This window comes from Monosiga brevicollis, genomic scaffold (assembly GCF_000002865.3).
Source record: "Monosiga brevicollis MX1 MONBRscaffold_7 genomic scaffold, whole genome shotgun sequence".
NCBI lineage: Eukaryota > Choanoflagellata > Craspedida > Salpingoecidae > Monosiga > Monosiga brevicollis.
Genome location: NW_001865044.1, coordinates 595,482 through 620,109, shown reverse-complemented (window position 1 = coordinate 620,109; position 24,628 = coordinate 595,482). Strand labels below are relative to the sequence as shown.

General features: G+C 55.4%; 9 protein-coding genes across 9 annotated transcripts; 5 read left to right on the top strand and 4 right to left on the bottom strand.

Moving 5' to 3' along the window:
- Positions 1 to 428: 428 nt before the first annotated feature.
- On the top strand, positions 429 to 1,871 carry MONBRDRAFT_16434 (uncharacterized protein; the record flags this gene model as incomplete). The annotated part of the gene is made up of 1 exon (XM_001745000.1): positions 429 to 1,871. One exon carries the CDS (start codon positions 429 to 431, stop codon positions 1,869 to 1,871), a length of 1,443 nt encoding a protein of 480 aa, XP_001745052.1.
- A 3,228-nt stretch (positions 1,872 to 5,099) lies between these two features.
- Positions 5,100 to 6,394, bottom strand: MONBRDRAFT_20657 (uncharacterized protein; the record flags this gene model as incomplete). The annotated part of the gene is made up of 7 exons (XM_001744827.1): positions 6,214 to 6,394; positions 6,006 to 6,105; positions 5,786 to 5,886; positions 5,591 to 5,705; positions 5,424 to 5,501; positions 5,281 to 5,324; positions 5,100 to 5,179 (listed from the first exon to the last, which is right to left on the bottom strand). Coding segments are annotated over exons 1-7 (648 nt in total), but the record flags the coding sequence as incomplete, so codon positions are not given.
- A 442-nt stretch (positions 6,395 to 6,836) lies between these two features.
- MONBRDRAFT_32015 (uncharacterized protein) lies at positions 6,837 to 10,013 on the top strand (the record flags this gene model as incomplete). The annotated part of the gene is made up of 14 exons (XM_001744999.1): positions 6,837 to 6,942; positions 6,990 to 7,054; positions 7,247 to 7,443; positions 7,543 to 7,682; positions 7,772 to 8,037; positions 8,170 to 8,239; positions 8,389 to 8,448; positions 8,597 to 8,772; positions 8,854 to 8,935; positions 9,032 to 9,151; positions 9,277 to 9,389; positions 9,468 to 9,554; positions 9,675 to 9,751; positions 9,837 to 10,013. 14 exons carry the CDS (start codon positions 6,837 to 6,839, stop codon positions 9,871 to 9,873), a joined length of 1,596 nt encoding a protein of 531 aa, XP_001745051.1. The 3' UTR covers positions 9,874 to 10,013.
- A 266-nt stretch (positions 10,014 to 10,279) lies between these two features.
- Positions 10,280 to 12,160, bottom strand: MONBRDRAFT_24583 (uncharacterized protein; the record flags this gene model as incomplete). The annotated part of the gene is made up of 2 exons (XM_001744826.1): positions 10,280 to 10,626; positions 10,705 to 12,160. 2 exons carry the CDS (start codon positions 12,158 to 12,160, stop codon positions 10,280 to 10,282), a joined length of 1,803 nt encoding a protein of 600 aa, XP_001744878.1.
- Positions 12,161 to 13,509: 1,349 nt separating this feature from the next.
- On the top strand, positions 13,510 to 13,917 carry MONBRDRAFT_3023 (uncharacterized protein; the record flags this gene model as incomplete). Its single annotated transcript, XM_001744998.1, has 1 exon — positions 13,510 to 13,917. A coding segment is annotated over one exon (408 nt), but the record flags the coding sequence as incomplete, so codon positions are not given.
- Positions 13,918 to 14,784: 867 nt separating this feature from the next.
- MONBRDRAFT_20656 (uncharacterized protein) lies at positions 14,785 to 18,020 on the top strand. Its single transcript, XM_001744997.1, has 3 exons — positions 14,785 to 14,796; positions 15,567 to 15,701; positions 15,884 to 18,020. Exons 2-3 carry the CDS (start codon positions 15,584 to 15,586, stop codon positions 17,590 to 17,592), a joined length of 1,827 nt encoding a protein of 608 aa, XP_001745049.1. The 5' UTR covers positions 14,785 to 14,796; positions 15,567 to 15,583; the 3' UTR covers positions 17,593 to 18,020.
- A 103-nt stretch (positions 18,021 to 18,123) lies between these two features.
- Positions 18,124 to 18,808, bottom strand: MONBRDRAFT_35100 (uncharacterized protein). Its single transcript, XM_001744825.1, has 2 exons — positions 18,653 to 18,808; positions 18,124 to 18,534 (listed from the first exon to the last, which is right to left on the bottom strand). Exons 1-2 carry the CDS (start codon positions 18,782 to 18,784, stop codon positions 18,397 to 18,399), a joined length of 270 nt encoding a protein of 89 aa, XP_001744877.1. The 5' UTR covers positions 18,785 to 18,808; the 3' UTR covers positions 18,124 to 18,396.
- A 336-nt stretch (positions 18,809 to 19,144) lies between these two features.
- Positions 19,145 to 21,682, bottom strand: MONBRDRAFT_32012 (uncharacterized protein; the record flags this gene model as incomplete). Its single annotated transcript, XM_001744824.1, has 12 exons — positions 19,145 to 19,373; positions 19,507 to 19,697; positions 19,780 to 19,836; positions 19,926 to 20,042; positions 20,133 to 20,230; positions 20,332 to 20,508; positions 20,601 to 20,664; positions 20,800 to 20,838; positions 21,141 to 21,188; positions 21,292 to 21,363; positions 21,462 to 21,624; positions 21,663 to 21,682. The coding sequence occupies 12 exons, from the start codon at positions 21,680 to 21,682 to the stop codon at positions 19,268 to 19,270; spliced, it is 1,152 nt and encodes a 383-aa protein (XP_001744876.1). The 3' UTR covers positions 19,145 to 19,267.
- A 529-nt stretch (positions 21,683 to 22,211) lies between these two features.
- Positions 22,212 to 24,461, top strand: MONBRDRAFT_24578 (uncharacterized protein; the record flags this gene model as incomplete). The annotated part of the gene is made up of 2 exons (XM_001744996.1): positions 22,212 to 24,180; positions 24,313 to 24,461. 2 exons carry the CDS (start codon positions 22,212 to 22,214, stop codon positions 24,459 to 24,461), a joined length of 2,118 nt encoding a protein of 705 aa, XP_001745048.1.
- Between the last annotated feature and the right edge of the window lie 167 nt (positions 24,462 to 24,628).

The following is a 24,628-nucleotide window of genomic DNA, read 5'->3' as shown; positions in this document are numbered from 1 at the left end:
AGCACGTTGATCTGCATCTTCCTGTAGTATCTCTACAAGTACCTGGCTTGCTTTTGCGTACAGAACAACACAAACTCTACTCTATTCCCCATCTACACCACTCTTCTTCAACCAACCAAAGAAAGCGAAAGAGAGAGAGAGAGAAAGAGTGAGTGAAGGCCATGAAAGGTTTGTATTTTATTTCCACTGGGCTTTTGTCGACATTGCATTTGCAGCGCCACTGACCCGAACACTCAGCTCCAAGTCTGCCTCTGTGCCTGCCTCTGTGCCTGCCTGCCTGCCTCTGTGCTCTTGGCTTGCTATCCCGTCACTCTCCGGCTCGTGGTTGAGAAGGCTGATTGCACCACATACACACTGTTGTTGCCTGGTGTTTCTGCTTATTTTTTTTTTGCTTCGTGATTCACCTCTGACTTGACATCAACATCAACATGGCGCAAAGTCCTGTCCTGCACGCAGACGGCCGCATCAATGCCAACGTACTGGCTGCCACGTACGCCGTGCGCGGCAAAATCTATGAGATGGCCATGCAACGCAAGGCCGAGGGGAAAAAGGTCATTCTGACTAATGTGGGTAATCCCCACAGCCTGGGCCAACCTGCCATCACCTTTCCCCGCCAAGTCCTGGCCCTCATGAATTACCCAGCTCTCTTGGACGCCCCCAACGTTGGTGACCTCTTTCCTGCCGATGTCATCGCTCGCGCCCGCACATACCTCGAGGCTTTCCCGGGTGGCACCGGCGCCTATCAAGACTCGCGAGGCAACCCTGCTATCCGCAAAGAGGTCGCAGACTTTATCTCTGCTCGCGATGGCCACCCTGCCTCCCCGGACGACATCTTCCTTTCCGACGGCGCCTCACCTGCCATCCAAAATTGCCTCAAGATGCTCATTCGCGACAAGCAGGACGCCGTCTTGCTCCCCATCCCCCAATATCCTCTCTACTCGGCCGCTTGTGTTGCCCTTGGTGGCACGGTTCTGGGCTACGAGCTCGACGAGGACAACAACTGGGCTCTGGACATGAACTCGCTTCAACAGGCCATCGACGACGCCAAGCGACGTGGCCTCACCATCCGCGGTATGGTCATCATCAACCCTGGTAACCCCACTGGTCAAGTCCTGCCCCGCGACAACATGGAGGCCGTCGTCCGCTGGTGCATCAAGCAGCGTGTGGTTCTCTTCGCCGACGAGGTCTACCAGACCAACATTTATGGCGACCGCCCCTTCATCTCCTTCCGCAAGGTCATCAAGGAGCTGGGCGCGGACGCCCAAGGCATTGAGTGCTTCTCCTTCCACACCGTCAGCAAGGGCGTCTTTGGCGAGTGCGGCCGCCGCGGCGGCTACGTTGAGCTCTTGGGCATTCACCCTTCCGCCCGTGAACAGCTCTACAAGCTCTTTTCCATCAATCTCAGCTCCAACGTCGATGGCCAGCTCATGGTGGGCCTCATGTGTAGCCCACCCCGCCCCGGTGATGCCTCCTACCCCACTTTCACCACCGAATGCGACGCCATCTTCCAAAGCCTCAAACGCCGTGCGGCCATGGTTACCGAGGCCTTTAATCGCCTTCCCTTCATCTCTTGCCGCAACGTTGAGGGCGCCCTCTACGCCTTCCCCCAGATTCAGCTGTCCAAGCGCGCCTGCGCTGAGGCTGAAAAGCGTGGCGTTGCCGCTGACGTGCTGTACTGTATGGAGCTTCTGGATGAAACCGGCATCTGTGCCGTGCCAGGCTCAGGCTTTGGCCAGCGCGATGGCACCTTCCATTTTCGCACCACCATCCTCCCACCCGAGGAGCAGTTTGAGAGCATCCTCCAGCTCTTTGCCGACTTTCATCTCAAGTTCATGGATCGCTACGGACGCCCTGCTGAAGCCAAAATGTAGACGCTCCTCCACCCCACCCCTTTATGCCTATCGTATGTGCATGGTTGACCGGCACCCGGCTGGCGGCCAGTTTGGTGATGCAACTGCCTCCTCCCCCACACGCCATCCGGACTTGTCTTCGAGGCGCCCCGTGGCTGGATTGACCCGCGAACAGTACTGCTTGCAGTGGTCGCAGCCGTGTTCGACCTGGAGCACGCGACACAATCCCTGGCAGGTTGCGCCGTATTTCTTAATCGACTATGAAACTGGATTTGTATGATCACAGCGTGACGGCTTCACGCTTACTCAATTGGTCCCCACACTCACTCGAGCAAATGACACTGACACACAGACAGACGCACACATACACAGACACACAGACAAACAGACATGTGGGAAAAAGGATCGATGGTGTTATTTATCACAGGGCTTGTTTACCCGCACATTCACATGACATGCAAAGGCAGATGGGTCCTCAGAAACGGTAATTGTAGTACTTGCTGGCCACTTCCTGCGTCGTCTGGCGCGCCTTGGTTTGGTCTACCTTGCGCTCTGCAGACACAAATTGCGCCAACGGCGCCGATTTCATGTGTCGCAGCTCCTATAGCACCGGTCACAACGCAATTCATATTCAGTGAGCAAGTACCCACCAATAGACCAACCCTGCATGAAAGCCATGCATGTCAGCCCGAGTCCTTGCTGCGATCGACTCACGCGAACAGCATCATCAGACAGCTGGACTTGACCGGGCTGGAGCCGATGCAGTTGCTGAGCCAGGGATTGGGACTCGGCTACAAACGAGTAGACCTCCTCATCCATCTTGTTGCCTTCTTTGCTAGTCTCCAACACGTGCTTGAGGCCGATCAAGAGCTCGTAGCCACTCGGCCCATGCCCGGCTAGTCCCAGGCGTGCAGCCCGCTGCACGCCCACAGTGGCTTGCACGGCAAGGTCCAGGTGCTCTCCCATCTCCCGGGCCGTTGTGGCCAAGCGAGGCAGACGCCGCGTCAGCACTTTGAGGCACCGCCGCCCTTCCAGGTCGGTAAATGCAATCTGCACTTGTACCGCACTGCCTGGTGGCATTTTCTCAAACGATCCACCGAGGGCAAACCCCATGTCAGCATTTCGGTACACGTTGCCAACATCGATACTCGTGCCACCGGAGGTCTATTCGACATGCAATAACCCGATTGAGCTCCTATGGCACACTCGTGCGCGTGGCTTGGTCGGGCCAGCCATCAGATTCATGCATGAACTGACCGTGGGCAGGAGGCGATGGTCCACTTCCAGCTGGACCGTCGAGGGCAGACAAACGCGCACTTTGACATCAGAGGCCACCGCAGCATTTTGTACGAGCTATACACAGTCGGCAGTCGCCCGCCAGCATGAGCCGAATCGCGGCCGTCGCGCGCAAAGGACTGACGATGGCAAACTCTGACGGTCAACATACGTACCTCGCGCATGTAGCGGACCAGCTCAAGGGGGTCAAGCGTGGTTATGCTGCCGCCTGATGCCTCAGCGCAAGCACCGACAATCCCCAGCTCACAGCTCACGCCTGTCGTGCCAATGACTGAGATGGAGCTGCTGTGGCTACGAGCTTGTTCACCAATGGCCTCGTAAAATGTCGAGCTTTTTGTACGGTAGTCAAGTCGGCCCACGCCGCGATTCGGCTACGAGAGCAGTGTTGTCGTTTCCGACCAAGCGCGGTGAGATAAGGGTCTTGTGTCGAGTTCAAACTACACAGTGCCTAGCATAAGTGTTTGATGGTGGCGGCGACGTTCGAGGCAAGGCTCTCACCTGGCCATCGGTGCAGAGAATGATTTCGCTAACACCAGCGCCCGCCAACGCCTCAACCAGGCCCACTGATACGCACAGCGCGGGACCCAAGGCAGTGGAGCCCTTGGTTGCCAGATTTTGAATCTGTGCCCATAGATAAACCCGAGGCAGGTGAGCTTGGATAAACAAGGCAGCAGATGTGTTCTCGAACGCGGGCGAGGCGCGCACCCACCTTGAGCTTCCAGGCCTCGAGGCTCTGACCGATAGTCGGCAATTGCCATCCGGCTTTTTGAGCTTGAAGGCAAGCCGTGGCTTGCAAGTGAAGCATGTCATCCCCCGACTCTGCACCCAAGGGCTTGTGAGATCATATGGCTCGTCCGGTTTTCCTTCAAAGGAACCCTGTGCAAGAACAACGCACCGATGATCAGCGGAGCCTCCTCGGGGGTGCCATAGACCTGCACGTCGTTTTCAAACGTAACCAAAATCATGCGCCGCTCGGGGTACTGCGCGGCCAGATAGTCCAGGCGCCGGCACATGGCTTCCTTCATGCAGTCCAAGCGTGTCAGGTGCCGACGTCGACCGTTGTCGCGCATGGCGGCCCATTCGGCTGCGTTGGTGTATACCGGACGGGTCGAGTTGCACACGGGCAATGTGAGGCGTGAAGTTAAGGCCTTGGCAACTTCTTCGGTGTGCAGGGTGTGTCAAGATGGAGGTGCACAGCCATACCTTGCAAACTGGCTACCGTGACCTCCACGTCCATGCTCCCAGAAATGTCCATGGCCAGCACCATGAGCCTGTTGTCTTTGTGGGCAACGATCTCAGACTTGTCCGTTGGCTTCTGTGTAGCTGCATCTGTGTTGCTTGAGGGGTCATCGAGCACCAGATCCACTGCTTCTCGGGCAAGGACCGCGTACGAGGCAGGTACGTCGCTGAGGCTGCATTCAGCGAGGCGCAGAACGGTGAGGAGAGCCAAGTTGGAAATGGGCAAGGCAGTGTGACAGTGTGGTAGCAGGCAAGGCCACCCACTTTTGGCATATGCGGCAGCGCAGCATTTCGGCGTTGTTCTTGTCTCGCGCCTCATCTACGCAGGCGTCGACCATATACGCAGAGCACGCCTTGCATTGAAAAGGCATTGTATCAACGGGCTCAAAGCCCTGGGTAATGGCGCCGAGGGACACCTGACGCACAGCGGGCAAAAAAAGACACTTGGTGAGGATAGATACCATGCGTCTCCCTCCCGTTTGGCCTTCCAACCCTGCATCGTGCCGGTGACGCACCAGCATCGTGTTCAAGGGCGGGTTGGCCACAAGCTTGGTTGCGATGGGCTCTGTCTTGGGAGAGGCATTTCCGTTGCTGCCCTGGTTTTGCTCTTTGCTTCGGCGGCGCCCCAGGATGCTCCAATTGAAGCAGCCGTTTTTGCTTTTGGTCTGGCCAGCCTTTTTGTGTCGAAAGGCCTGGCGGACTGCAGCAAGCCCGGGAATCTGGCGCTGGGCGCGATACGAGTCCTCAATGGTGGGATCATAGCACTCCACAAAGACGTGCTGAATGTATTGCACCTGTGGGACAAGGCGGGTGGAACGCAAGTCAGCTGATTGAGAGCATCCAGGAAAAACAAATGTGGCGAGAACCATTTGCTGCTCGGGGAGCAATGACAGACCGTGAGGGCCGATTTTCCTACGCCACCACTGCCCATGACCACGGCTAAGAGTGCAGGCACAAGCAGGACGGGAATGTGCACAAAGTGAGGCAGGCCAAGACGAGTGCACAGCAATACATGAGATTTGTTCGTGTGAAACGCACTCTTGAGCTGAGTCATGCGCGGGTTGAGGCGGGCAAAGCTGAGAACCAGCTCCTCAAAGGCTCGATTCACATTGAAACCTGCTCAAGCGGCCGTCGTTTGGTCAGAGAGAGGTGAAAGGGCTTGGGTTGCCGTGCGGGAGTGGGCCAAAGAGGGAAGAAGAACGTGCCTGTCTTGGCCGAAGTCTCAATATATGTGCAATGCCACTCATCAGCTAGGCGCTGGCCTTCAGTGGAGCTGACTTCACGGGCAACGTTCAGGTCGCTTTTGTTGCCAATTAAAATCTGCGGGCCGCAGGAAGGGAACAGAAGGTGGGTGAGGTACACGTGTGCCAACGTAGCTTGCGGGTGTTGTGGGCACGCACCAGCGCCACTTGATCTGTAGTGTCAACGTCGCGCACTCGCAAGACCCAATCCTTCATCAGGCGCGCCTCATCGAAGGAGGCACGGGAGGTCACGGAGAACACTGCCGCAGCACAGGTGACGCACCCCGATCATCAGGACAGGTGAGGGGACGGTGGGCGGTGAGCAGGCAAGCTATGAGACTTGAACTTGGGCATCCGAGTGCATGGGGGTCGTCCTGACCTATGGCAAAAGCATCGCCAGTCTGACAGTACATGTCGCGCATGCTACTGTACTCCTCCTGTCCAGCCGTATCCAAAATGTCGAGCAAGCAAGAGTCCGACTAGACAGCCATGCAGACCCCCAAGCCCAACGCACGGATGAGGACGCGAGCATGTTTGTGCTATATCTGCAATCGACAAAACGTCATGTCCGGTGTGCAGCCACGCACCTGCGTCAACAAAGGGGCTGAAGTGTCATGCTTGGCACTGTTGACGGAAATATGAAAGGCGTCTGGCACCTTGATGATGGCGGGGCTGGTCGTTGCAGGGGAAAAGAACTCGCCACCAAAGTGCAGGGCCATTCTTTGAGGTCTCTGAGTGCTTGTGGGCGTAGGGGACGAAGAGGGCGGAGGGCAGATGAAGAAAGAAAAATGAGGCTGTGTGTTGCCTCGACACCATACCCCCCCTCCATGCTCTGAGGATCTGCGGTCGGGTTGCTTCAATGCCAACTTCGACATTTCCAGCGCTTGTGAGACACCCACAGCAGGAACTGAAGAAACCAACACCATCTCGACAAACTGCCCAGATCGGCCACAAAACGAGCCATGTGTGTCTTTCACCAGCACCCAGCATGACCTTGAATTCGCTTTCGCGTATTCCGATACTGCGCGCTTGCGCAAGTGTGCAGGTCTGCACAACTGCCAACTTTGGCCATCTCCATCTCCAATATAATCTGACAAAACGATACGTTTGCGGTTTCTGACTTTCAAGACAGGTATCTGCAACAGGTGTTCTGGCCAAATCAGCGGTCAGGCAATCTCGCCCGAAGATACGTGTGTGGATGTGAGCAGAGATGGAGCACGGCATGCCATCAGAAAAAGTCATTTGCCATTACTCTCACCACTTGGATCAGAGAGACAACTCGTCGGCAGCAGTTGACAAACGAGGACGCGGGGCCGGTAAGTCGCTTGGAGCTCTGATGGCGATGCCGCTTCTGCGATGGCAGTGGCAGCGGTAGTGGCAGCGGGGCAGTGGGGAAGGCAAAAGATGATATGCGGTGATAGGGACAGGGTCCGGGCTCGGGACGTGGCTCTCCCGTCGCTGCCATTGTCGGCGACATGCTGAAAACAACGGACCATCTCTGGTTACCTGTGCGCGCACGCTTTTGCCGTCTCGATTCTCACGTCGCATGCCTTGTCTTGCTTGTCTTTTTTCTTTTCAACCTCAATCAGCTCCAGTTGATCTGCGGTTCGCACTGCACAGGTTGATAGTGAAGAGCTACGACAACAGACCACAGGGGGCACCAGCCATCCCAGCCGAGTATCAAGTTGTCGTCTCTTGAGCGGCATGGCGCTCTCTTGGTTGTGCCGCGAGCCTCTCAAGGCCACAGCACCCATTAATTTCGGCAGCGGTCCGCTTTCCCTGGCCGCCACCAATGCCCAGAGCCGTGACTTGCTCAGGTACCCTCAAGCACCGAAGGCCTTTGTCGTGTGTGGGCACTTGTTATGTTTCCCTGATCCTCACGGCTTTGGGCATGTGTTGGGGCGGGCTTGAATCAGGAATTTAACCCAGGATCGGGGCGAGCTCCTTGAGCTCATGAATCATTTTCGTAACGGCCCCGATGAGGTACGCACGGCCTACAAAAAGTACCTGGCCAATGTGTTAGGCTTCAAGCGCGCGGTTGAGCCACAGCAAACAGGTTTGTCTTTCACATCGCACCGTGTGAAAGGGTCGTGCCTGTCCCTTTCCCCCCGCTCCGAATCTCACAACGGTCTGGCTGGCGGTTAGCTGCACCAGAGGGGGGCGTGGGTGAAAGCACCGGATCTGTGCCCAGTGAACATGCACATCGACTTCTCTCTCGCGCAATTCTTTTCAAGTGGAGCGACAATGTTTCGGGACAGGTGGAGGCCAACACGCACGTGGACTTTGAAATCGACCAAGTGACGCTCAACTACGCCATCTGGTTGACCAAGCATGCTGCCTGGATCATCGACTACGCCGACACCTCAGTCGAAGGGAACGATGCCGCCAAGGATATCTTCAACAGTCTCAAGGTGAGCTGGGCGGCTGGCCCCTGGTTGCCATGTTGTTCACGTACTCGCGTGAGAATTGGGTCTGATAGTTCAGCGGCTGATTCTCAAATTTGCTGATTGTGATTGAAAAACCAATTCCATTGGCTGCACTAGGAAGCCGCTGGCGTCTTTCAGTACTTTTTACAGCGCACCCGCTCAGAGATTGCCTACAATCCCAACACGGGTAGGTCCAGCTCCATCCGGTATTGCGCGCGTGTGTGCATTGACCGGTCCTGTATACAGGGCGTTGTTCAATATCTGCTCTCCCATGATACTCATGATGCATGAATGCGGTTCTTCTTGTCTGTGTGTGCGCCCGCGTGCGTGTGATAGATTTTGATGAGCGAATGCTGGACGTGCGCTTGCAACAAGCCATCGCAGAAGCACAGGAAGGTACAGAACAGCGTTCCTAGTTGAGCGGCTTGGCTTTCAACGACAACTCTTTCTCCTTTGAGCGAGTTTCGCTCATGCTTTTGCCCCTTTGGGTGTATTGTGTGATGCCTTTGCACACCCAAACACTCATGCGCGCGTGTGTGCGTAGTCACGTTGGACCGTGGTCGTCAGTTGGGGCACAAGCCTGGCCTCTTGTCTTCGATCGCTCGAGATTTGTCGGAAAAGTTTCAAAATGCCGCTGATGCGCTGACCAGCATGGACAACATCGTTGCCAAGCGCCTGCGCGCGTATTGCAACTTCAAGGCCGCCTTTTATCGCGCTTATGTTTGTTTTGACCGCCACCGCCGTCCATTTGCCAGGTCTCCTTGCCACTCTTGATCACTCGCTCACCTATGCTGGCCTTAGATGTATTGCTATGCTGGTTTGGCCTATTTTCAAGAGGAGAAATGTGGTGATGCTCTCGGTTGCTATCAAGGCGCCGCCGCAGGTACGGTTTTAGGCCGGCTTGGACAGTGCACTGTCCTTCCAATCCCCCTTTTTGACTGACACTGACAATGGTATAATCTGTCTTTTTGGCTATCAGCCATCGAGGAGGCCAAGACCCATGCCAAGGCCTTTTCCAGAGCAGCCACAGCCTTTGGCAGCAGCGTACACTCTGCACAAGTTATGGAGCCCTCACGTCACGTCATCTTCACCACACTCGGTCTGTTCAAGTTATCCTCCCTTCAATCTGTTGCTGATTTGGGGGGATTGGTTAGGTGGGTTGTGAGTCTACTCTCTCCATCTTGAAATCTCATCTAGCCCTTGCATCTTGTTTGTACCGCATAGAGAGGACGCTCAAGGAGGCTCATGACAAAGCCCATCGTGAAAATGGCTTCATCTACTTTCACAAAGTACCGGCTGCTCCTCCCACAACCCCAGATGCCAAATGCTTGACCGAGGTAAGGTATCGTCTCCATCCTCAGTGATGGCCCGCAAGCGTCTCATAAGGTCGATGATCTCGTTCTGCTTCTCTTCAGCCTACGGCATTGGAGCTGCCCGTACCACTTGAAACTTGGCAGGCCACCACGTGGGATGCCACAAAGGTTCCTTACACAGCCGTCGAGGCATGTCAAAGAGTTTTTGAGCCATTGAAGCCTCAGCCTGGAACGTTGCGTGTGTGCCTCTTTCCTGGATTTATTTTCTCATACCGATGGGTAAATGTACGCATTTGATCTTACTCATAGACGGGGGCTTCAAGTACCGCGAAAAAAGGCAACGAAGATGTCAAGTTTTCACCGTTTGATCCGGAGAAGGACCGCCGGTCAGTTGCACCTGCTTCACATGGTGCTTCGACTTTTGGACTGATGGCCCCCCCGTCGTGGTCTCACGTGTTTGGCATGCCACAGGGCAACGCGGGATCAAGGTCGTTGTACCATCTCCTAGCTTGAGCAAAAAGCGCACCCGTGTGTCGCCTGAAGCGAGCGCCTTCCTTTTTTTTTGGTTGGCTAGAAGCTTCTTCTCTCTGTGTGTACACATGTCCAGATTTATGGGCTATACCGCACACAATCCACATGAAAATGACAGTGAATATTCTGACCCTGCCTCGATACTATGCTACTGCTGCTGCTGGTGTGTGTGTGTGTGTGTGTGTGTGTGTGTGTGTGTGTAGAGGGGTCGCGGGTGAGGGGAGACGGCACGTCCGAGGGTCACTTATATAATTCGTGTGGATATCTCAACGCAGCACCTGACCATTGTAGCAAAATAGCGGCAATGCAGGCCACAGTGCTCGACGCCAGCAGGGCAGGGCATTCGAGGTCAAAGAGTCGAGCATTCGATATCAAGCGTCTAGTTATTCTGCCTGCTCATGAAGATACCTATTGCGACGCCGCTTGGCTGCATCGAGCTTGCGCAAAGTCGAGGCACGCCCATTGCGCGTGATGGCCGTGGGAGCAGCGCGGTCGTAGAGGCTTGAGCCGCCATCACGGGAGAAGGTGGGATACGGATTGGCGCCAGTGTGGGGGGCATAATCGGGCTCACGGCTTTGCAGTGAGGTCGTTTCGGGACGTGCGCGATCGTAGAGGGGTTCGGCGGATCTAACGGTGAAGGCATAGCGTGTACTAGCTCGTGCAGGGCCGGGTCGAGTACGGCTGCGCGTGCTCGGCGGAGCGTACGAGTACAAGGGGCCGCGAATAGATGCTGGGTGATCAGTGTGCCCAGACGCTAGCGAGGGCGCGGTGGCGGTGTGGAAAGGGGTACGAGCGGCACTCCGCGTACTGGGGGCGCCAGACCAGCCGGGTGAGCCTGCGTCAGCGTCCAGATTGTACGGATAAAAGGGGTCGCTGCCGAGGAGATGGTTGGCTTCCTCTGCGCTATGGACCGGGTGAAGCCACGATGTCTGTCGGGCTTGGTCATCGGCATAAAAGCGCAGGCCCAGTTCCGTGCGGTGTTCAGACCAATCCTCAGGCAGAGCGTGAAGGGCCTCAAGTTGCCCTAGAAGCAGGGTGACGGCGTCATATATCTGGTTGGGGCGGGCACGGGGTTGCTGGCAATAGGCCGCAATCTGGTCCAACAGCTGGGTGGCGGCATCGATGGCGTCTTCAAGCGCATCCAGATGCCGGTCCTTGCCGAGCATAAAAAGGACGGAGAGGGCAGCGTCATGGTTGGTGATCAGAGCCGTCGGCCCCTTGGCGCTCTGTTGGGCGTTTGTCGTACTCAGGGTTTGGAGCTGGGATTGAAGGCGGCGGTTTTCACCCTGCAAGGCGTCAAGTGCGGCAGCCTGGGTCTCACCGGTCCCCTGTAAGCGAGTAAGGCGCCTTTCCAACTGGCGGGTTGAGGAAGAGGCTTGCTGGCGAGCGCTCTGAATGTCATCGGCAGCCTTGCCTCGGAGGCGTTCGTGGGCGTGGCGTAATGCTGTCAGGTCATGCTGTAGTGAGCTCACGTCCTGTCGCGCGCGGTCGCGCTGGTCGAGCGCCTTTTGAAGGCTAGACTCGAGCATTGATATCTGTGCACGGGTGTCGGCGTCGGCCCCAAACTGGTTCAGAAGAGAGGCATGAGGGTACGAGCTTTGGGTAGGGTGGCCATCGGTGCGATGGGTGCTCGACGAGGCTTGGGCGTGAGCCAGGTCGGCCTTGAGGCGTTCAAGGTAGGCATTGACCTCATGTGCCTCATCAAGGAGGTGATTACGCTCGCGCACGGCATTGTCCTTTTCAGCTTCGAGCTGACCCACGCGGCTGGCCAGAGTGCGGGCTGAGCTTTCCAGGTGCTTGATGCGTTGGCGGAGCACATCGTGCGACGTTTCAGCCTCTGCTCCAACCTGGGTGTTTGTCGTTGATGAGCGTGTGGCATCGTTGGCTTCGGCGGCGTCTCGGCGGGAGGCGCGTTGAGCCAACTGGGCATGAAGCTCGCGTTCTAGGCTTTGGGCTTTGTCCCGCCACACATCGCGATCCAAGGTGAGATCGCGGCAGCGTTGCTCCAGATCAACGAGCTGCTGCTCAAGTTCGATACGGGCACGGCTTTGCTGACGGGTGGCGGAGACCTGTGCTTGGTCGAGTTGCTGTTGCAGCTTGATGCCGTGCTGTCGTTCTTGCTCCAGGGCCACTTGGAGTTGGCGAGCTTGGTCCCGGGCTTCCTGGGTTTCGCGCTGGGCGTCCTGCAAGCCAGTCTTCCACGTTTGTTGCAGGCGCTGTAGATCGTCGCGCGTCCGCGCCTCCGCGGCTGTGGCCAAGGCCATGTTTGCTTTGATGTGGCGTCAAGGGTCCACGCTGGGCGGAAGAAGGGCCAGTCAAGGCCGAACCAAGGGACGAGGCAGGGGCCGGGGGAGCGAGGGGCGTAAAACGACGCGCAACTGCAAAAAGTAAAAGATTTTTCTCTCAATGGAGGAGGAGGTATTGGACTGCGGCAGCGCCTGGAGGTCGGCAATGGCTTGATCACTGGCTGGCGTTGACAGGGCGTGTGGGCTGGGTCCTGATGCCTCTGCGTTTGATGCAGCAAGTCGACGACGGACGCCCTTTACCTGTCCGCCGCGCAGAAGCAGTGAATGATCAACGTCGACACGAACCGCCGCCGTGCATGCAACAACTGGCGCTTCGGATGCCTGTATTCCCCCTTTACAACAGTGCTCTAAGCTTCATCAACTTGATCAATGTCGTCGGAAAGCACGACCAGTACTGCGGAGATTGTAAGACAAACAAGGCCATACAACATAGACGCTCCATAGTGTGTGCCTTGAATTGTTTGATGTGAAAGAAGTTGAGTGTACAAAGGGCTAGTTGTGTGCATTTATGAATAATAACGGATGAAGCTTTTCTATCTTGAATGATACAAAAGTATACAGAGTGCGTCCATCAACAATGCTGACATTTGTCGGGTTGTCAGACAAAATAGAAACGGACAGTTTTTTTTTTTTTTCTTTCCGACTCACGAAGCATCGAACTGAGGGACACGAAGCGGCTGGGATACCTGGCACACGAGGCACGACGCGGCGGGACAAGGTACGACAGGCTGCCCTAGGGCTTGTGGGATGGCACAGTGGTCTCCTCCTGTTCGGGCACTGCGCTGCAAACCGCTTTTGAGTTGTCAACTAAACAACACACCTCGTGGCGCGCCTCTCAAGGGCTCCGAACATGAACAAGTTCGCGAACGTTGGGAAGGAGGGGAGACCCTATTCCTCTTCCACGAAGTAAAGCGAGATAGAAGGGAGCGAGTCTTGCGTCCCACCCCTTGTGCCCCTGTGCAGAGAGGATTTGGGCCATCCACGCGGTCCGGTGTGCCTTCTTCATCCCCACCTGACATTGCACGCACAAAACCAGCTCGTCTGTATTTTACTGCGGTGGCGGCTGTTATCATTGCACCGCTCTAGTTTTTTTTTTCTTTTTTCAACAGTGCTGAGCACAGCTTGAGCTGACTGCGACCCCTGTGCTTTTCGTGGCGGTGTGGCACACAGCGAACTTTGGTGCATCACCATTAGTCAGAAGCATGGCGTCGGAGACGCCCCAGACCGGTTCTCAGGAGCTGGTGACGATTGCGGAGGAGCAAAAGTCGAGTCTGCTGGTGCCAATTGACCCCAGGACGGCGGACCAGCTGGCATCTGCGCGGGCTGTTCACCGAATGCATGATCCCAATGACTTGGTGGCCCTGGCGCAGGTTGTGCAACAGGCTGACGACTACACACGAGCAACCGTTGGCTCAAAGTTGGAGCTAATTACGCAACAGATCCAGTTTTTGCAGCAACAGGCCCGCCAGGTACTGGAGGAGGCCAAAAAGGACGTGTCCCTCGCGCATGCGCGCTGCAACTTCAAGCGCATCCCAAACCGAATCTATCACTTGTATCGGCGTACCAACCCGGACTTGGACGGGGAGAAGTACTTTTCCATGCTCTCACCCCAGGAGTGGGGCGACCGGCTGCAGGATGAGCACTTGGGCTCGTATCGCTTGGAGCCCGACCACTCCTGGACCCCCATTGAGCGAATTGCGGAGCGCGATGCTCGCCGTCGCTTCGATCCGCAACTTCTGGGCGTCGATCGGGACCAAGCTGCCAACCTCGCCATCGGCTTCAAGTGAACGTGGTTGTGAGGTTGTTCTCAGCTCCCTCGCCCGAGTCTTTGGGCCCTTTTTTTTTTTTCTTGCTTTGCAGCTTACTCTCTCTTTCGTGTCGGGTGGGGCTCGTGAACGTCTTTGCGGCTCACGTCTTTCTCGTATCTGCCCGCGCTCAAGCCACACGGACAGCAAGCGCGCTCGACGCTGGGCGGTTTTGGGTGCCTTGTTGTCAACAGCTGTTTTATCCAATATTTTCTTCGACCAATTCATCAAGCCTGATATCGAGTACACTTTGACGTCACTATTTGCAAAGCGTGACATTGATCACATATACGAGCCGATTCACCAAACGTTGGATGATTCTGGATGAGCACACACAACAAAAGACAACCCCTTTATGAGGGTCGCAAAGCAACAGTGACTCAGCTGCAAGGGGTGGAATGAAAGGATCACCCCGCAACCGCTCCAACAGCATGACTGACTGCATTACTGCATTGTTCCCCCTTGGCCTTTTTTGATCCTCCTTCCATAAGCCGTGGGACGTTACCACGTGACTGACGAATTGGCGTAACGTAAACGAGAAGCGTACACGCAGCTTGTGTGTCTGTCCGCACAACGTGTAAGGCCGACCAGCGACAACGCATAACACAACGCCCTGCCACGTTCACACACATCCACAAGCTTCTCGCCCCCTACAACAAAAGAACAGAGTGAACGTGATTGAGACCCACTGAACCTCTCTCTCTCTCTGTGTTTTGTTCGCACTGCCATTGTTCAAAAGTGGATTCTTTTGTTGTATTTTTCTCTCCACTCGCCACTCTTTGATTTGGGGTAAGTGTGTGCACACTCTTTACACCTTTAGCTGCGGCTGCCTCGTCCTGCTGGTTAGCTCTCTCTCTCTCTCTCTCTCTCTGTGCTTGAAGGGCTTGCCTCGGTCTTGGGCGCACTGGCTTCGTTTCTTCTCGCTCCCTCTCTTCTGTGTGCGCGTGCGCGTTCAGATCGGTGGCGACCACTGCCTGTCAGTGTGGGTTGAGATGGCTACACGTTGGTGGTGTGATTCGCTCGATTGGGTGCCTCGTGCCACAAAATTCAGGTGGCAGTGCACTGCGTGCACATGATACATTTGGTCATGCTCCCATGTTGGCAATGGCGCGTGCTGTCCCTGCTGCATGTTGTCGTTATCCCCGGGATATGACTCGCTTTGGCATGTCGATCCTTGCGGTATCCATTCCCGATCTATCCTCCTCCATCCACACACTTATCATCAATCAACGTGCGCACAAGCGAGATTGTCGGTGGCAATGCAACCCATCATGCCTTTCCTGGCCAGTGGCCCCATCCCCATCGCCTTGACCGTTCGCTTCGTCTGCTGTTTTTTTTTCTCTTTTCTTTTTTTGTTGATGCCCATGTCGTGAGATCCAGGACGTGTGCGCACCTTCGAATTTGTCTTCTTTTTGAATTACACAGCCAAGCGTGCACACACTTGAACTGATCACTGGCTCCAGCCCAGTGGCTTCTGTGTCGCCTTCCTTGATTACTTGTTCAACTAAGCATTGGTCACGAGCTCACTTTGTCATGGCCTACCTGTGATGCATTGACAGCTGGAACGACCGACACCATGACTGACGTGAAGGCCACCAACATCACTGCTGTCAAGCACAATGTCACCCGCTCCAAGCGCGCTGAGATGCTTGGTGTCGACTCCAAGTTCCGCGGCTGCACCATCTGGTTCACCGGTACGCGCCCCCTCCAACCTTTTTTTTGCATGCCAAGCTCGTTGCCTTCCTTTCTTTCCACTGTTGTGTTTACTTGCCCAAACCTGACATGTGCCACTGTCAAGTTTCAAGTGGCTGTTTTATTTTTTTACGCCTTTCAATTCCTCACGCCTGCCTGCCTGCCTTTGTTTGTCCTGTGCTAGGCCTGAGCGGCGCTGGCAAGACCACCCTGAGCTTTGCCCTCGAGGCTGAGCTGTGCTCGCGTGGCGTGCCCTGCTATGGTCTGGACGGTGACAACATGCGCACCGGCCTGAACAAGAACCTCGGCTTTAGCCCCGAGGATCGCATGGAGAACATTCGTCGCGTCGGCGAGGTGGCCAAGCTCTTTGCTGATGGTGGCATCGTCGCCCTGGCCTCTTTCATCTCCCCCTTCCGCTCAGACCGTGATCGCTGCCGCGAGCTCCACGAGAACAGCGGTCTCAAGTTTATCGAGTGCTACGTCGCCACTCCCCTTCAGGTCTGCGAAGCCCGTGACCCCAAGGGTCTGTACCAAAAGGCTCGTGCCGGCCTCATCAAGGGCTTCACCGGCATCGACGGTGTGTACGAGCCCCCGGTCAACCCGGATATCGTTGCCGGTGCCAACGGTGAGACTGTCAAGGAGAACGTTCGCCTCGTTCTCAACTACCTCGAGGAGAATGGCATCATCCCCTCCAGCGACGTTGTGCCCGAGGAGCTCTTTGTGCCCGCCGAGGCCGTCGAGGCCAAGAAGGCTGAGGCTGAGGGTCTTCCCAAGCTTGACGTGGACAAGCTCACCATGCAGTGGGTTCAGGTCCTGGCCGAGGGCTGGGCCGCACCGCTTCGCGGCTTTATGCGCGAACGCGAGTTCCTGCAAACACTCCACTTCAACGCCATCAAGCAAGCTGATGGCTCTGTCGTGAACCAGTCGGTCCCCATTGTGTGCCCGGCCACCACCGAGCAGAAGGACGCCATGTTCAATGCGCCCGCCATCACGCTTCAGTACGAGGGCAAGGCCGTCGCCATCATGCGCAAGCCCGAGTTTTTCGAGGCCCGCAAGGAGGAACGCTGCTGCCGTCAGTTTGGTGTCTACGATGCCGGCCACCCCTACATTGCCATGATTGACGCCTACGGTGACTGGCTCGTCGGTGGTGAGCTCGAGGTGCTGGAGCCCATCAAGTGGAACGATGGTCTGGACCAGTACCGCCTCACCCCGAGCCAGCTGCGCGCCGAGTTTGCCAAGCGCAATGCCGATGCCGTCTACGCTTTCCAGCTCCGCAACCCCGTGCACAATGGCCATGCCCTGCTCATGACCGATACCCGTGAGCGTCTGATCGAGAAGGGCTACCGCAACCCCGTCCTTCTCCTTCATCCTCTTGGCGGCTGGACCAAGCCCGATGACGTGCCTCTGGAAATCCGCATGAAGCAACACGAGTGCGTCCTGGCTGAGGGTGTCCTGGACCCCAAGAGCACCGTTGTGGCCATCTTCCCCAGCCCCATGATGTACGCTGGCCCCACCGAGGTCCAGTGGCATGCCAAGGCCCGCAAGAACTGCGGCGCCAAGTTTTACATTGTTGGCCGCGATCCTGCCGGCATGTCCCACCCCGTCAACAAGGATGTCAACCTGTACCACGCTGATCACGGCCGTGAGGTCCTCCAGCTGGCGCCGGGCCTTGAGGGTCTGGAAATCATCCCCTTCCGCGTGGCCGCTTACAACACCAAGAAGGGCGCCATGGACTTTTTCGACCCAAGCAAGAAGGACGATTTCCTCTTCATCTCCGGTAGCAAGATGCGCAAGTTTGCCCGCGAGGGTGAGGATCCCCCGAGCGGCTTCATGTGCCCCAGCGGCTGGAAGGTCGTCAGCGAGTTTTACCAGAGTGGAAACCAGGCCAAGTAAACGGCCTTGGCCAGTTTCTTCGCCTCTGACTTGATTAGGCCCGCCCGGTGTGCCCCATGTGTGTATGTGTGTGCGCGCGCAGGTGCTTTATAATCCGAGATTGGGTGTTGAGTGTGCCTGTCCCGAGGACCCTGTGTGCTATACACATTTGAATTTGGACGGGTGACAACGCCGGATGTGCCCGCGTTCTTGCTGTTGTTTTGTGTTTTGGTTTGTCCTTCCCTGCGTTGCTGTTCGGGGCAGGGCTCTAGGCTGGTCCTTGTGCATGCATACGGCTGTTTTGTTGGGCTTCCCGCACCTGCGCTTGCTATTCTTTGTGTGTATGTGTGTGTCTGTGTGTGCTCGCTCCAAATGATGGAGAGCTTGTTGACAAGTGCCGATCACGGTATCCAACCCCAGATTCTGATGAATTTATGCCTGTAGACTTGACTACAATGTCATCCTCCCCTGGCGCTTGTTGGCTTTGCTACAGTGTGTGCGTTTGTGTTGTTGTTGATGATGTGATATCTGATATCGCTGAGGCGAGTGAGTGAGCCTGCAAGATCGATTGCTAGGAGAGAGTAACAAACACGTGACACAAGGCCCCTCTAATCAAATCCAATTCGGAGGATGGCAAGGGAGAGCTGGGGGAGCCCAAACGTGATGGATCAATGGCACGGCCACTGGTACGACTGGCTCAAGCAGAGCTAGCGCCACATCGACGTTCCTGGCTCTCTTTGTGTTCTATTTTATTCTTGTTTTTCCGTTTTTTTGGTCCAAGTTGGACGCTGTTCGCTTATCGAGTCGAGGTCTTCAGAGAGGGCATTAACCCGACTTGAAGCAGAGGATGGCGACCTGGCCCAGGTAGAAGTAGATGAAACCCTTGGTCTCGTGGGTCACATACGAGCCAAAGTTGCGGCCGACAATCACATGCCAGGTGGGGTTGTACTTCTTGTCAAACTCCTACAGAGCACAGAAGGAAGAAAATTAGCCATTGAGCATCAAGACCGTATCAAGGGGCTGTGGCTCGGCTTGCCGAACTGGAGCAGGCCTCAAATTTCTTTTTTTGAGCAAAACTCACCTTCTTGATGTAGGCAGCGATATCCTTCTCCACGTTGTACTTCTCGAGGGCAGCGATGGCGCAGTCAATGCAATCCTGCTGCATGTCCTCGGACATGTCAACGTTCTTAATCACGGCCTTGCGGTCAGTCATGATGGCGGTGGCGGTGGGAGAGGTAGTCAGTGAAACCGATGAAGCTGAAAATAAAAATACACATGATCAATCCCGCGATGGAGGTGTTCAGCACAGAGAGAGAGAGAGAGAGAGAGAGAGAGAGAGAGAGAGAACGTGTTGTGTTGTTTGGACGTTGCTAGCGGCCAAAAGTTTTGGTTGGCAAGGCACAACCCCAAAGGGAGACCGAGTTGTACGACGCGAATATTGAACAGTCAGGTCCGTATTTTTCTGGATATAATGATTGTAAAATATCGAGAGTTTAGAACGGTGATCGAGAAGACGAAAAGAGTGACAAAACCATATTTGTCAGCAATAAATTTAATTCTGGCGCGGCACAGCCGCAGGGTGTTAGGGAGAAAACTTCCTCAAACAGTCGATCAATCGGTCTAGACTAGTCTCTCGTGTCAGGCAGGGCACGGACCAACAATTCTAAGCGGCGCCTGCTGCAGGGGCGATCCAGATTCAGAAAGCGGTGTGGTCTGAGAGGTCTTCCTCCTGGGTCAACCACATCATACCGTACCGCGGAAACAAGCGACTGAGCCGCGCTGCGGCTAAAATGTCAGCCACCCTGCCAAGCGCGCGGACAAGGTGAGTGATGCACCAACTGACGATGGCATAACAGGCTACCCTTCCCCCTCCCGCTCCGGAAAAAAAAAGAAACAAAAAAGTCCTGCAAGCGACCATCCAACAGCAGAACATACACAATCTGCGTGCGCCGTGTGGCGGGCAAAATTTCCTCGTTATGGCCCTCTCTGGTCACCGGCTCGGGCAACAAGGCAGGTGGTGGTTTTGGTGTCGTCTTGTTGTGTATGCTCGCTTTGGCCCACAGAGCCAGGCCATGCAGGGCATCGCTGCTTGGTTCCACTTCCACGTGGGCGTCGGACGCAATGTACTGCGCGACATCCCACCCAGGCACGGAAAGCATGGTGAGGCTGACGCTTGGCAGTCCACAATTCGAGTTTTGCATGACACACCTGGTAGTCTTTGCGCAAAAGTTTGCTCACAATGTCCAAGGTGTGACGAAGAAACCACTATCGGCAGACCAAGCCAGGCAGGAACCTCGTGAGCGGTTCTCGTCTGAACCAAATCTCGAACACAAGTTGGTTCGTGTTCTTCGGACCTCCAAGGCATAAGATAGCATAGTGATGCCGCTTGCATCCACGCCCATTAGACCAAAGGATCGCGCACAAGGGTCAGCAAGGGCCAAAACCAGTTCTGGCTTGAATTGGTGGCGATCCTAAGGAGGGCGGGGGGCGCCAGGGGTTGCCCGCTCACCATGAGACTACAGACCGGGCCTACCTCCAGACCACATTGCAACAACACCTACTTGGTACATGACAACGGTGTTTGCGTGGTAGTCTTTCATGAGCTGAGCCTCCTCTGCTTCCTCGTCAATCTCGGCCAAACCAACAACGTCCGACTCCTCTGCGTAGCGGAGCACACGATGATCCAAAAGGTCAAGGGAGATGGCCTTGTGAAGTGAGACAGCTCGAGGTTTATTCTGTTGTTAAACCAAGCGCACTCACCCTCGTGGTCCTGGAGGCTTGTGACCGATCCGCCACTCGAGGCGGCTTGCTTTGCTCGAGACTTTTTTTGAATAGCCCGAGCGCCCTTTGCCGCCAGGGTGAAGGGAGTCTGCATGACCGACACTGACTTTGGGCGTTTGGGCGTTGGCTCTAAGTTGTAGCCGAAGATGCCAGACGCTTTGTGAACAAAAAAATTGGCGATGCATCACATCGATGGGCAAGCTGGCTTCGAGACGTTTTGAGACCTCACAGCCTTGTTTCGGAAGTACCTGGGGTTGACGGGGATCCCAGAGGGCTGGACGTAGCCTCGGCGCACGTCTTTCGTGGTCGGCCCTGCCAAGTTTTTTTTTTTTTTTTCAAAATAAGCCGAAAGGATAAGACAAGCCGAGTCCAGAGGACGACGAGGGCACACGAAGGACGAGTATCTTGTGCTGATATCACGATGCCCGCGGCCGCAGCGTCGCTTACCCGTTTGGGTTTGGGAAAAGTGGAGGGTGCCGGGGCGCTCTATGAATATGAATATCGTGCAAAGGTCAAAAAGAAAAAGAAGAAAGCAGCAAGCGCGGTGAAATGCGGCGGGCAGGCTCTTTGCTCATGGGCAGTTTTTTTTTCCTTCGGGGGAAGGGGGCATTTGGGTGGCAAGTAGGGTTGCGTACATGGCCTTCCTGAGGCAGAGGACAGTCATTCATTTCGGGCAAATGGATCAAGAAAAACATGAGCTTATGGGGAGGGAGTTTGATCAAGCGGTAGACTATGCAGCACGAACAAGGTATTCTGTGGGCGCGTGTGAGCGTATGGGTAGAACTGACCTGATACCAGGCGCCAAATTGCTGCAAGCGCTCCTCAGACAGAGCCACCTGCGCACAGCGGAAGGAAGAAGGAAGATGAAGACGAGCAATGGAACATGACATCTAGTCAACACTTGCCACTCCTGTCCTGCGTCTTCAAAGCGACACCTACCAAAACAGGAAGGTTTGCCAGCACCTGGTCCCCGGTGATGCTCGCGCGGGCTTGGGTAGCCCCGCCAGTCAGCTGCGTAAAGCCTCATTGCAGTGGGTCAGCCGAGAGCAGCCAAGCACAGTGGGACACGTCTAGGCAGGACCATGACACAACGGCTCAAGGTAGCGTACCGCTTGCACTAAGAGCTGCTGGACTCTTTCCAGAGCCGACATGAGAGCATGGTACTGGGTGCCTCTCGCCTCGCCCTCCTGCAGGCCAGCAGGGCAACGCAGAAGAGTTGAGCTGGGTGTGCGGGCACCCCTTTGCTCCGTTTTACGTGCGGGCACGGACAGTCTACACACCGTGATGACAGTTTCGATGATCTGCCTGACGGCATGGCGAAGTTCATCATGCTGCTGACAGTCCACCAGCGGCTGCGCCTTCCACAGCGCAGTCAACAAACGCTGCAAGACCCTGGGAAGCACGATAACGCCACGCGAGCCGTCAAAAATAGCCACATTCCCCACGCCTTCAGAATCGTCCGTAACCCGCTGCCATCAGCACAGCCTGGACATGCCCTCTCACTCACTTTGGCCACCCCGGTCGCCGACCCATCGCTCGCGCATATCACAAAAAAATGAATGAAAAAGTATTTTACTTTCCACTCTTGGTCTGAACACACCTGATCTTGTCAGAAAAAAATCACACAGTCGATACAAGCAGATGAGTTCTTATGAGAAGTTGGCGCGATCGCTCGCTTGTGTGTTGTGTTAGCGCTTTGGGCGCGATCGCTTGTGCTTGAGCGCTTCGAGTTTAAGATCGGGTGAGAAAGAGTTTTCTCATGAGAGGCGGCAGTGTTGATATACCTGCGATATCGGGTGGAAAGCTGCTCATTTTTTTTTTTGGCTTGCTGCGATCTGGAACTGGGGATCTGATCAGCCATGTCGTCACTAACAAACACCGTTTTGCTCGAGTTGGAGGAGGAGGAGGAGGAGGATGTGATCACAGACTTGGCATCCAACTTGAATAGCGTCGTCATATCTCGCCGGCAAGGAAACTTGATTCGCAATCCAAACAATGTTTCTCGGGCTGCACTGAAGGAAGCCATCAAGCTTGGGCGCCGCGACAAAACGCGCCCTGGCCCTAGTGGCGAAACGCGTCACAAATTCATTCATCGAGGCATGGTTTACATAACCGACGCCGCCGAGCGACAAGTCATCAGCAGCTGGCGCATTGATGGCAAAGACGAGAACCCGTTCGATGCCCCCATGGCTGATCCTGCATCTCGCAAGATTCATGCCGTATTTGTGGTCGACGACAGCGGATCGATGCGTCGGGACGACGTACCTGGATTCTCATCTCGCACTGAAGCCGTTTTCAAGACCTTGCTCAAACAATTTTTACAACCACAGATGGAGTTGACCCGCCAAGACCCGACAGCCTCCATGAACGTATCCGTCTCCCTCATTCTTGCCGCACAAGAGGCCTCAGTTGTTCTACAACGAGCCCCACTTGACCACAGCTTGGAGGTCGGGCTCGAGGAGCTCTCCAGCCACACTGCCATGTACCATGGTTTTTACCTGACCGGCTTGGCAGCCCTGGAAAAACTGTTGGATGAAGAAAAGACCTCCAACTCACGCATCATGGTGTTTTGGCTGAGCGACGGAGCTCCCAGCGATCATGTCCATACGCCATGCACCCATGGCACGCGCGTTTGGGACTCGGGCTACAGCAACCAGCTGCCAGAATGTCCATATGGCAACGCAAAGTACTTGTGTCGGCCGCAAGTCAAGCGCTCCGTTCGTGAAAAGTGTCTCCGCCAGATTCGCCACCTTGGTGACACTTTTGGGCAGCATCGACTCAGCTTCACCACTGTTGGGTTTGGCCCAGCAAAAGAAGACTTTCACATGCTACAGGACATGGCTGCCGTTCTGCCGCTGGGCAAATTTCACAAGCTGGGTCTGAATGTGCACCATTTGGCGAGCGTTTTTACAACTCTGACCTCAACAATGACCACCTTGCGCACCCGCCTGGCTGGTGGTGGAACTACCCCCAATGCCCGAAAAAACAAAGCAGCCCAGCGAATCCAAAACTTGGATGACTCTGCTGTGGATAGTAGTGTCTGGGACGTGTACATTGGCCCCGATCTGGTTCGCAAGTACACATACTCACATGCTGCTCGTGCAATGATGGATGTGCCCATGGAAGAAGGCGCCAATGGTATTGCCATGCGCAAAGAGTACTTTGAGGCAGGCGCGGAGCGTTTTGCCTTTGAATGTACCGAAGTGGCAAGCAGGGGCGCCAAGCACCCGGCCCAAGCCCGAGGCTATGCGTTAGTTGCAAAGGAAAGCGCCACTGAAGAATATCTGAACATTAAATTCTACGAGCGAGCGGCGAAGACACAGGCGTTTGCGCAGTCAATGGCGGAACGATTCAACGAGCGCGTGCGCACCACGGTGGGGAGCTTGGAAACGGCCCTGCGCGTTTCCTTTGCCCCATGTACCATATACGAGGTGAAGGACCCGTATTACGACAATGGCATCGCCTGGATCTTGGCAGAGCCTTCCCTAGAGGGCAAATTTGTCAAGTGGAACAGCAACTCTGGGGAAGTCAAGAAGCATATGCACGAGACGGTTGAACTGCCGCAGGGCACAACTTGTGATGTCGACGATGTCCCACAAGCTTTCAGCCATTTCTCGTACGAAGTGACTGGCAAAGAAGAGTTGATTTGCGATTTGCAAGGCGTCTGGAACGCCTATGATGGCTTCACGCTGACCGATCCGGCGATTCACCACATCTCAGAGTCCAAGCGGCATGGCAAGAGTCGGACTGATCGCGGCACCGAGGGCATCCGTCAGTTTATGGAGACCCACACGTGCTCGCCGCTGTGCCGAGCGCTGGGCTTGTCGAGTATGGTCGCGGCGCCGGACAGCGGACACGGCGACTGGCAAGAGATTTTGGACCGGCGCAGTGGCTACTGAGCCTGTTGCATTGCCACGATTATCTCGTTCTGTCCAGTCGTTGTATATTGATGTACCATAGATTGCTCTGTGTGTGTGTGTGTGTGTGTGTGTGTGTGTGTGTGTGTGTGTGTGTGTGTGTGTGTGTGTGTGTGTGTGTGTGTGTGTGTGTGTGTGTGTGTGTGTGTGTGTGTGTGCGTGCGTCTTCGCTCACAATGTATTTCTGAATGAAGTGTTTCGTGCGCCCAAAGTATAATCATGGTACAAAGTCATTGGTACAAAGTCATTAAACAATCATCGAATTGACGTCGCTTGAACGTGTCAAGACCACCGATCATCTCAAAGAAGGGCACACACATCATCAACAGCCCTTAGTCAAAGCCATAGAGTCGGCGAAT

Excerpts from the sequence above, each read along its gene's own strand:
- MONBRDRAFT_20656 (XM_001744997.1), top strand. The coding sequence starts at position 15,584 with ATGACTGACGTGAAGGCCACCAACATCACTGCTGTCAAGCACAATGTC. Across the intron at positions 15,702-15,883 it reads CTGCACCATCTGGTTCACCG|GCCTGAGCGGCGCTGGCAAG; the intron begins GTACGCGCCCCC and ends GTCCTGTGCTAG.
- MONBRDRAFT_35100 (XM_001744825.1), bottom strand. The coding sequence starts at position 18,784 with ATGACTGACCGCAAGGCCGTGATTAAGAACGTTGACATGTCCGAGGAC. Across the intron at positions 18,535-18,652 it reads TCGCTGCCTACATCAAGAAG|GAGTTTGACAAGAAGTACAA; the intron begins GTGAGTTTTGCT and ends TGTGCTCTGTAG.